General features: G+C 32.0%; 1 protein-coding gene across 1 annotated transcript in view; it reads right to left on the bottom strand.

Annotated features, from left to right (window-relative positions):
* Window positions 1-12,182, bottom strand: part of EYS (eyes shut homolog) — a 1,792,869-nt gene that overhangs the window by 1,219,711 nt on the left and 560,976 nt on the right. The window contains 1 exon segment of the mRNA XM_037844664.1: window positions 9,474-9,595. Coding sequence (XP_037700592.1) covers window positions 9,474-9,595 — 122 coding nt within the window.

Here is a 12,182-nt window from a genome sequence, read left to right as displayed (position 1 = left end):
AGGAGGAGAAAGATCTACATACTCACATATATTTTGTCTACTGCTCTGGCTTTTGTAAAAGAAAAATCTTTCACCTGCCAAAGGTGAATATTCTGCCATAGATTGCTGTGAATTTTGATATGGTTTTGCTATGTTTCATAGCACTTAGGACTTCTGTGCATAAGCTAAGCAATATAAATAAATAAATAAATAAATAAATAAATAAATAGCACAGCAAAATTTCATAGCTTCGTATGATATGATTAAGTCATAAATCAATATTGATGTTTTACTAAACTTATTAAATTTTAGACATTTTTACTTTCAGTTATCATATCCTTTAAAGCATTTTTGAACATATTCCTATAAGAAATAAGAAAAGTTCTAATGCACAATGCTTCATATTTTAAGGCATATAGGACAAATTTGCATAAAAGTTAAAATGAGAAAAATAAAAAATCATATACTCAACTGGTGGCAATACCTTCATATTTTCTGAAAGTCTATTCTATAGTGTCCCTAAGAAAAATCAGACCAAAGTATCAGCACAAATGCGAATTACACAGGCAGCAAAGGAGCCAGATGCTGCTGGCAAAACATGCTCCAGAGTGTGGCATCTGGGTCCAATAACTGCCACACAGAGCCCCATCTGTAGCTAAAGCTGTTGACTCTGCTTTGGAGGAAGAAAAATCAGAAATAAAGAAGGCAGTTAAATTCTTAACCATGCCAGGAATAGCAGAAGGCAGGTTGCAATCCGCATTCAAATTACATCTCTAGCCCAATTTGCTTTTTAATGTCTTGAAACTGTGTAAACACTAAACTATGTTAACTCCAGTTGTTTAGAGATGAGCACTTGTAGGTAGATCAGTAACTTGGGACTCACAGATCACTTAAAGAGATTCAATATTCCAGCAACTGTTTATTATCCTAACATTTTTCTTCTCAAGAAATTTAAACATATGGCCAATGAAATGTGATTCTCATTTGATCTATTAAAATATATACTGTTTTAAGCATTCATTATAGTACATAATATGATTTCCTTAAAATAGTACAAAATTTAAGATGAGGAATATGTATATTCAACTTCCCTGAATTTTTTAATAAACCCATTTCAGACCGACTCTTCACAAAATTAAGATAGGCACTGTATTATTTATTGAGACTTTTGAAATTATTGCTCAGTGAAAGTTTGTGGAAAAGCTTCAGAAAGCTTTGAACCTTAACTAATTTCCTCCTTAATTACAAAGGGACAGTTTAAGTCATATGTAGGGTTTTTTTTTTCCTTTTTGGATTACTTAAAAATATATAAAGGAGGATGAGATGAAATGTCTATGATTCCAATAACTCATTATTTACAAGGTGACACTGTAGTCTACTGTAGTTCACTATGTATAAATAATAAGCTAAATACTTTGTGGACAGCATTTCACTTAATTATTAATATAATCCTATAAGATATTACAATTATTATTTCCATTCTTTGTAAGGTAACGGAATCATAGAAATATAAGGTAAACTTGCTTAACATAATTCAGACTAACCTTTAGTGATAGAACCAAACTTTATACTCAGCCATTGTGATCCTAAAACCTATTTTTTTTCATATTATAAGTAATATAAAATATAATTTGGTACAGCATTTCTGTAACAGTAGAGGAAGGACCTCTGAAAATCTGCCCTTCAAAAAGCAACAAGAACATTCACAAACATAGTCAAAATCAACTTTTTAAGAACTCTGGAAATTCACAAAGGAATGAAACAAAAAAAAATCTGCAACTCTGAAGAACATAAGAACAGCGAGCCCTGTGGTGGTTTAACTTGCCATTACACCATCCACTTCTCCCCAGCTCCTTAATACCATTGAAGATCAATAGCCTTGCAATAGATATGAAAGTCAGCAGCTAGGAGCCATGGGAGGGTCAGAATAGATTTTGAGCTCACCCAGAAGCCCCACCCCAGGAAATCATCACTATTTGAGCCATCTGACAACAATCCAAAAAGCTCAGTTCTCAGGATGTGGCTTTTTTGACCTGACTTGAAACTTATTCTGTGAGAAAAGCCCTATCTCAGGGCATTTGTTGTAAATAGTCAGTGTCAAATGTTTATCATGATTTCCTGAAGTGATGATTCCAGTTGGTGTAACAAAAGATGGATCAAGATACTTAAAAGTAAAAACTGGAGGGTGAGATGTTTCTGAAGAGGTTTTAAAAGTTCAGATCCATCCCTGGGAAACTGGAAGGCCACACACATGTGTAGGGCCATGCATATGTCCATGAAAGATGTAAGAAGTCCCTAGTCTCTTATCTCTAACTGACCCTGAGATACTGTCCGGGGAAGTGAGGGCTAAAGTTGGAAGTGAGGGCTAAAGCATAACTATAAACTGACTGGCTGAGTTTTGAGGCATGCACAAACAAACACAGAGAGTCCCTCATTAATGTCTGGGAATATAAGGAATCCATAAAAGCTTTTCCTGAAAAACCCAGATATTAGAGTTACTAGACAAAGACTTAAATCAGCTATAATAAATATGTTGAAAGAAAAATAAGAAACCATTTTTCAATAGCAAGAACTATAATAATAATATATTATCAAATAAAAATGCCAATAAAGAAATAGAAATTATTAAAAAAAGAACCTAACAGAAATTTTGGAGTTGAAAAATTCAAACACTCTAATGAAAAATCCAATAGAAGGACTCAACAGCAGATTTGAGTTGACAGAAGAAAGAATCAGTAAAATTGAAGTTAGGTCAATTGAGAATATCCATTTTGAGCATTGGAAATAAAAAGAAAACAAAGAAAAATGAATAGAGCCTCCAAGACCTGTGGCAGGTGTACCAACATGCACACAATAGGAGTTCCCAAAGGAGAAGAGAGAGAAAGAAAAGGGCAGAAACATATTTGAGTAAGTAATAACCAAATGTTTTCCAAATTTTGTGAAAAACATGAATTTTAACATCCAAGAATCTCAAGAACTTCAAGTAGAAAAAATTCAAAGAGATCTACAGTTAGCCTTATGAAAGTCAAACTGACAAAAACAAAGATGAGAGAATGTTGAAAACAACAAAAGAAATACTGCTTACCACATACAGAGGATCCTGAATAAGATTAAAAGTTGAATTGTCATCAGAAACCATGTAGGCCAAAGACAGTGAGATGATATTTAATGTGATGAAAGAGAAACACTGTTAACCAAAAATGCAGAAATTAAGACTTCCATATAAAACAAAACAAAACAAAAACCAAAAACCAAACAAAAACAACAACAACAGAAAAACACTAGCAGACCTTCCTACAACAAACACTAAAGGCAGTCCTTTAGGTTAAAATGAAAAGACACTGGACAGTAATTTGAATCCACACACACACACACAAATATAGTAAAAGTAAACACGTAAGTAAATATAAATGACAGTGTAAATGCATTTTTGTTTGCAACTCTTTTCTTTTACTATCTGATATAAAAGATAACTCATAAAGAAATCATTACAGTTTTGCACTGATGGACTTCTAATATATGAAGAAATGATTTACATTATAGTAACAGCACAAAAGAGGCATGTGAAAGAAGGGGAGAACGCTTCGTCCTCAGTGTTCATGCAAAAGAAAGTTTTATTCTACTCATTTCTACAGGTTTTTATAGCATACAAGGTAGTTTCCTATGTGTCTGTTTTCAGGTATTTCAGGGAGGGTACATTTTTTCTAAAGCCATAAGGTGTATTTACATATCTTTAGTCTCAAGGGACAATTTCTTTGGGGGCTAGACGGGAAACAGCAGGGGCGGGAGACAGGAGCACAGAAGGAGCCCAGCAGGATCTCAGAGACTATTTCCTTAACTAAATTGCAGTCCGCCTTCAGATATGCAAAGCTTTTGGCCTTTTCCTAGCCCAATGCCTGCCTTCAGACATCTGGAGCTTGGAAAGGTCCTGCTCTATAGTTTGTTAAGCCAGGGGACCTTCCGTGTCTCCGCAGAGGCAAGAGAGAATGGAGCAATATTAGAGCAAAGTTTTCTTGTGTGTTTAAATTAAGTTAATGTTAATATTATCAAGAATTTTAAGTAAAGGTGTTAATTGTAATCTAAAGGTCAGCCACTAATAAGTTAAAAAAAAAAAGTAAATGTAACAGTGAAGGAATTGAAGTGATACTGAAGAAAGTATGTACTTAACACAAAAGATGACAGTAATGGAGTAATAGAGAACAAAAAGTACATAAAATAATACAAAAAATAACAAAATGGAATATGCAAATCCTGCTTTATCTATTCCAATTAAAATTGGAATTGCAAATTGCTTAACTGTTAATTGCAAATTGCTTAACTATTCCAATTAAAAAACAGAGATCAGCAGAATGGATAGAAAAAAACATAGTCCATCTATATACTATCTACAGACAAATATCCCTTATGCATATTGAGCCCCAAATCCTCAATAGTATACTAGCAAACCAAATTCAACAGTATGTAAAAAAGATTATGACACCATAAAAAAATTGAGATCTATCTTAAAAATGCAAGGTTGCTTAACCATCCAAAAATCAGTCAATATAATATGGCATAGTCATAGAATAGAGGGCAAAGATCCACATGATAATCTCAATAGATGCAAAAACAAGCTTTTGACAAAATTCAACAGATTTTCTTGAAAATATCACCAACAAAATAGAAATAGAGGGGATCTTCCATCATCTGGTAAGTATCACCTAAGAAAATCCCACAGCTAACATCATACTTACTGATGAAAGACTGCATGCTTTTTCCCTGAGCTCAGGAAAAAAGACAAGGGTGTCCACTCTTGTCACTTCTATTGAAAATTGTGCTGGAAGTTTTCTTCAGGGCAATTAGGTATAAGAAAAAATAAGAAGCATCTACACTGGAAATTCAGAAGTAATACTATCTCTATTCTCAGATAACCTGATCTCATGAATAGAAAATCTTAAGGAATATACAAAAATAATTAATTCTAGTAAATGAGTTCATCAAGTTTGTAAGATACAAGTTCAATAAAAAAAATCAATTTTTTCTATAAACTAGTAATGAGCAATCCAAAAATAGCATTATGAAAAAATTCTTCATGCAATAACATCCAGAAAGAATCAAATTCTTAGGAATAAATTTAAAGAAAGGAGTGCAAGACCTATACACTGAACACTACAAAAGATGGGGGAAACAAATTAAAGAATTAAATAAATGTTCAAAAAGCTCACAATGCAGTCAAGCTCAGAAATAGTATGGTAGTATTTCCCAAAGTAGTCTAGAGATTCAATGTAATACTTACCAAAACATCAGATATCTTTTTTTAGACAGAAATCAACAAATTATTCTAAAATGCAGATAGATATGCAAAGGATCCAAAATATCCAAAAATATCTTGAGAAGGAAATAGTTGGAAGATTCACATTTCCCGATTTCAAAAATTACTACAAAGTATATCCAAGAGATCATGATACTTGAATAAAGATAGACATAAAGGTAAATGGAAACTTTCATATCTGTGGCCAATTGCTTTTCTAAATGGTGTCAAAACAATTCAATGTAGAAAGAATAATCTTCAACAAATGTTATTTAAAAACTGGGATTCACAGGCAAAATTATGAATTTTGACCCTTAATTCACACCATAAGCAGAAATGTACTTGAAATGGATCACAGACCGAACTACCTGAGCTAAAACTACGAAATTCTGTGAAGTAAATTAAGGAATACATCTATGTGACCTTGGATTAGGCAACGGTTTCTAAAATTTGACACTAAAAGCACAAATGACAAAAAATAATAGATAGGGGCACCACTATAATTTTTTCAAAATGCAGAATGGGAGAAAATAATTGCAAATAATATCTGATAAGGGACTTGTAACTCAAATATATACAAAACCATTAAAACTAAATAAAAAGACAACCCAATTAAAATGGGTTAAGATTTGGAGAGACATTTTTCCAAAGATATACATATAGACAATAAGCGCATATAAAGGTGGTCAACAGCATTAGTCTTTATGGAAATGCACATAAAACTACTACAATGATATACAACCTCAAAACCATGAGGATGGCTAAAATAAAATGGACAGACATCAACAACTAATGGCAAGCATGTGAAGAAATTAGAACCTTCATGCATTGCTGGAGGGATTGTAAAATAGTGCAGTCACTTTGGAAAATAATTTGGAAGTTTCTCAAAATGCCAAACATAGAGTTGCCATATGAACTAGCAATTCCACTCCTACTTGTATATCCAAGATAAATGAAAATATGTCTCTACAAATGCTAATGCATGTATGTTCATGAAAGCATTTCTCATAGTAGTCAAACATGGAAACAACCCAAATGCCCATCAAATGATCAATGGAAACACATGTGATACAGTCATTCAATGTGACATTCTTTAGACATAAAAAGGAACAAAGTATGGTAAATTTTTAAATTTTACTCATTAGGATTTCACAATTAGTGAAATGGATAAAACTTGAAAGCATTATACTAACTCAAAGAAGCCAGTCACACAAAGAGTACATACTACATTATTCCATTTATATTAAATGTCCAGAATAGGTAAAGCCATACTGATAGAAAGTAGATAGTGGCTTTTAGGGCCTGGTGTGATGGGGTAATGGGGATTGACTGCTAATAGCTACAAGTTTCTTTTGGAATAATGAATATGTTCTCTAAATAGATAGTGGTGATGGTGGCACACCTCTGTCAATGTACTAAAAACCACTGAATTCTATAGTTTAAAAGGATAAATTGTATGGTATGTGATTATATCTGCATAAAGCTATTATATATAAAAAAGACAATTTGGTAAGAAACTTCCAAACAGTAAGTCATCATATTTATTTATAACAAATGAAATATGCAAATTAGGTTCATCTCACTGATTGAGAGCATATTTAGGTATTTAGGGAATGCTCTCAAAATCTTACCATCTATTAAAGCTAATGTGAACACAACAACCATATTAATGTGCAATCTTAAAATCACAAAGAAGAAACATAATCAGAAATTTTACTTAGACTTCTACATTTACATCCAGGAAAAAGTTACACTTAATATATTTGGGAAAAAAAGAGCAATCCATCAAAACTCTCAGGAATGATAAAATGATTAATAGGTGTGTTAATTAAAGTAGCAAAGGCTTCTGACACATTTTTAAATTTTAGTCATTAGGATTTCACAATTAGTGCTGTCAAGATCACCAAGAGAGACTGATTATGACTCATGTATATCAAAATAAAATATATTTTAAGCAATCCTTATAGACTGTTTACTTGTTTTGCTTTAGAACTTTAAGACCTCTATAACAACTAGTAAAAGTTATAATTTAAATAAAGTAGTACCATTCTGGATAATAAATCAATATTCAAGTCCTTTCTGTTTAATTTTTTTTGAGAATATCATAATTTGGACAAATAGGTGAACAAACCTAAGAAAGACATTCCAAAAAAACACACGCACGCATGCACACACACACACACAACTATTCATGTATGTGAAATATACATGAGACTGTATGTTGAGAAAGAGAAAAACAGCTCCTGGTACCCAGTAGTTGGCAGGATTACCAGCTAAGATTTTGTGTTGCTTGGAGCTACTACTTATAGCTAGATCTTGGTGTTTTCCTACTGATCATTTTCAACAGACACTTTCACCAATTCCAGAGAACATCAACATCAGAAAGTCTATCCACTCTATGACTGTGATAGATGATCACAAAAACAAGACTACCCCATAGTCATACTTGAACACAGAGAAAAACATGAACATTGCCGAAACCACAAATACGACCAAACATTCCCCTGGCTAGTATGAGTGACTGCTTCTTCTATGTAAGTTTTGACTTTTACCTCTGTCTAGTCTTCCACACTTTTAGATAAGATTTATTAAGATACCCAATCATAGAATTCATCTCACTTCCTGACAACATCCAATCCAGAGTAAAGATCTGCTTTTAAGCCTTCCCCAAAATGGCCTGATACAAATTCAAAATTTTAAGTCCTTTCTAACACTCTTTTGCTGCAATGTCCTAGATTCTGCATGGTGTGGATTCTTCCTTGCTGCAATAAGTTATAAACTCAACTAATTAACCAGAGGTGTGTCCCTGATGATTTTTGCTGGAAGCTTGACAGTATTCATACTCACATACACTTATACATATGTGAAATATCTTTGGGAATTAAAGAAGAAACAAATTGCAAATTTTTACATTAGAGTCAGTGAAAAAATACTGGAAAATTAATATCATGTACTTGTTAGCTATAATTAATAGAGTGATGTAAGGAAAATAAAATAAATGATTTTTTTTTCCTAGCCCATCAAAGGTTGATTATCTCTCACTATACATATGCAGAGGCTGTTGATACTAATTTGTGATGATATATTTACTTTAATAATAGATAATGCCACAAAAATAGCTCTGGGGTTTTATATTTTACATAGTTTAAACTCATATCAACTGTTGGCATTATGAGCTTTTATACATATGAAGTTCTTATGTTTTTTTACTGTCATTAAAATAAATATCAATAAACCAAGTTCTCAAGTTTTTTCTTTCTGTCATTAAGGTATCAATCCAACTATTGCCAGATATTTCACAGTTCCCATTTAGTGCCTGCTGCCAGCCAGTCTTCCCATTTAATGAAATAAACTGCCTACTGCCTGCCAGTCTGGATTGGCACTTCATACACCCCAAATAAGAAATATTCCAAATGTCTCCATATGATTGAGATGATCAAAAATTCTCAACTGTAATTAGAAGTCAAAGAAAAGTATATGAGTTATTTTGGAGGACACCCTGAAGTCATTTTGGTTTAACCCTGGAAAATAAACTCCCAAGATATTTTTTTTCAAAAAATCTGTGTTTGTGAAAAGAAAGAAAGCATTTCAGTTACAACACATTGGATTTCTCATCTGTTTGAGAAATCTAATATACACTAAACAAAACTCAAGGAATAAAACAATTTGCCAATATACATTTGATTATTAAGCATTTGAAACAACAGCAATAGCTAATGTCTTCTCATATAAAAGCTAATCAATACAATGAAATTATGGAAAACAGGAATATTTTATATTAAATTTATCAATAAGTTAAACAAAATGATCCAAACTCATAATAATCTCTATGCAATAAATGGAGAGTTTTGATTCTTCTTCCTTATCATAATATGGCACATCTCATTTCTGCACAGTATGATCCAAAACAGTGCTAGAAAAGCAAAAGCATATTTTGAAGAAGTAAATGCATTTCTAATATTTGCCACATGTATAAACTGCATTTCCAGGCTAAAATTTGTTTGTCTTTCTTGACTTGACATCTGGACTTCTGTCTGCAAATTTCAGATGAATGTGACACTACCTTGTTAAGAAACGGCTATTTATCTCTGGATAACTATTTTAGTTAACAGGATGTAAAGTGAAAATAATGCCTGGATGTCATTCCAAAGACACTGAGCCCTCCAAGAAATTTCATAAAGAAAACTAGAAATATATTACTCACCAGTAGTTATTGTAAAGGTCAGTACAGGTGGAATTGTTTTTGCAAGGATTTGTTTCACACTCATTGGATCCTTGTTCACAAAAAGTTCCTTCCCAACCAGAAAGGCAGACACATTAGTAGCTCTGAGGGCATATGAAAGTTATACATATTAAGCCTATAATCCAGATATTACTCTTAGCTATTTTGATCTCTGTCAATTTATGCCTATTTCTTTTTTAATAGAATGTCAAATATTCTTTAAAACAACTTCTACAATAGTCTAAAAATGGCGTGAATACTATTTTTAATATCTAATTCAATAAAATTTTGCAGTATGTCTATAAAATCTACATAAGACCTTAAAACATATTTATGTATTATGCTCACAATATTGAACTATTGGCCTTGTTAAATATCTTAAAAAGCAAAATGGTTTATTGGGAATATGATGGATAGGGATGTGAGTAATCTAAATATTCAACCAAGCAACTAGCTAACAAGTTAAAAAATATAATGACAACAAAATAAACTCTCTGATAGCTTTGTGATGTTACTAAATTTATTTTTTATATAAATTCAGGGCTGTTGGTTGATTGAAATTATAAAACTGCATCATATTTTTCTAAAAGATAGGGTTGACCTATAGTAATACTATTCATAGTATTAGAAATAAAATGTGCATTCCCAGTATTGGACAACAAACAAAACACTTCAAAACTGTGGGCAAAATAATATATATATATATGTGTGTGGGTGTGGGTGTGTATGGGTGTGTCTGTGAAATATTTTTAAATATTAAGGCTCTTGACAGAAAAATAGACTTTAGGCTTTAAATTGAGGAATTATGGATTTAGAGTATGAAAAATGTTAAAATTAATGCCAGGTGTTATCTGGCTCTGCACTGTCCAATACAGTAGCCTTTAGTCATATGTAGCTACAGAGCACCTAAAATGTGGTTACTTCGAATTGAGATGTACTATATGTATAAAGTCCATGCTTCATCATGAAGAATTAGTGTGAAAAAAAGGAATGTAAAATATCTCACTAATATTTTTTTTAATTATTTTCAGGTTAAAATGCTAATAGTTTGGATTTATATATAGAAAGAGTTAAAGAAAACATTAAAATTAATTTAAATTTCACCTATTTCCTTTCAGTTAAAAAAATTTTTTTAATATGGCTTCTAGAAAATTTAAATTACACACACACCTCTCATTGCAATTCTGTTGGACACAGCTTTCTAGAAAATGACAACCCAATTTCTTCATTAGTGAATAGAGTTAAGTCTACATAGATTTGAGTGCGTACATTAGGGGTGCAAGCTCCCTGGTATCAGAGGACATGTTCTATTTTAACATGTTACAGCACATGAAGCAGGTCTGGCACCCATTATATGCTTAATAAATGTTGGTTGAATGAATGAAAAATAATAAATATGATAGAAGAAATACTATAAAGGTTGAGGTTAATACCCAAAACAGATTTCAAAAGAATTCAATATGTTTGCCGGAGGTAGACAACAAATTTCTTTCAAACATGACAGTTAAGAAAAATATTAACTAGGGAGGTGAACAAATGCATGTTCCACATATGTCTGTTTAGGTAACAAGAATTCAAATACATGAGGAGTTCCACTCAGTATCCTACTTTGACCTAGTGGAGCTGATTGGTTTTCCTATGCCTTGGAAGCAGCTGAAAGGCAAAAGGATGAACGCCACTGTATTGTCAATATTGGGCTTGTATTCCTGGCACATGTTTAGTTCTCCACTCAATATTCTTTAACAGTACTCCTGGCTTGCTGAACTTTAACAGTGATTATTTCATGCATTGTACTCCCTGTAATGTTAACTTCTTCAATAAATGTGATAACATTCACAAGATATTTCATTGTTTGTTTTTGGCTTTTCATTTTTTACCATTAAATGAGGACTTACATAAACATTGAATATAGTGATTATATTTTGTTTTTTGAAAGTGATTTGCAATGGAAACACTTCTATCACAGGCAAGAACAGTATCTGCTGTGATGAAAGGGGGAAAAGGACTCAACTCAGTGAGCAGATAAGGGCAGATTGTGATGGATTATATACACATGAAATTTGTGGGACAGGTTGTGGGGTCCCTTTTAATTATGTTCTGACAATTCACTTTTTAAGAATTTTGAGTTATTTATGTAAAGAAAAAAGTATGAGTAAACTGCTGGGTTTAGATTTATTGTGAGCCAAAAAGCTGATCAAATTTATTTCACATTAAATCCATATATTCCTTAAAAGCTAATAAATATTGGTAATCTTTATGATTTTATAATTAGTAGGACATTGTTATTAATTTAATGGTATAATTATCCTTAAAGTATCAGGAACCACAGGAGTAGTCTCCTGATGTAATGGACTTTGTACAAAAGGGAAATAAATTGATAAAGGAAACTATTTTTTATTTTAATATTAAAAAATGTAAATGTTGAAGAAGGCAGAACTGAATGTTTATGATAAATGGCCCAGGATTAAGTTATTACTATTTGCTAGTAGACTAGTTGATTCAGAAGCATTTGTCTTATAGTGTAAAGAGATTTCTTATTCAACACTGAAAACTTATTTCATTCCAGTAATTTTAAATACTAAAGATAAAATATTGTTTTTATAACCCATACCACCTGGGCATGAAATCATTAACTGAAGATATTTTGACCTAGTGCTGGTAGAGGAAGAAGGTGTACTTAAAAAGTGTTCA

This window comes from Choloepus didactylus, chromosome 7, assembly GCF_015220235.1.
Source record: "Choloepus didactylus isolate mChoDid1 chromosome 7, mChoDid1.pri, whole genome shotgun sequence".
In the NCBI taxonomy this organism is placed as follows: Eukaryota; Metazoa; Chordata; class Mammalia; order Pilosa; family Megalonychidae; genus Choloepus; species Choloepus didactylus.
This window is presented reverse-complemented; position numbering and strand designations above follow the sequence as displayed.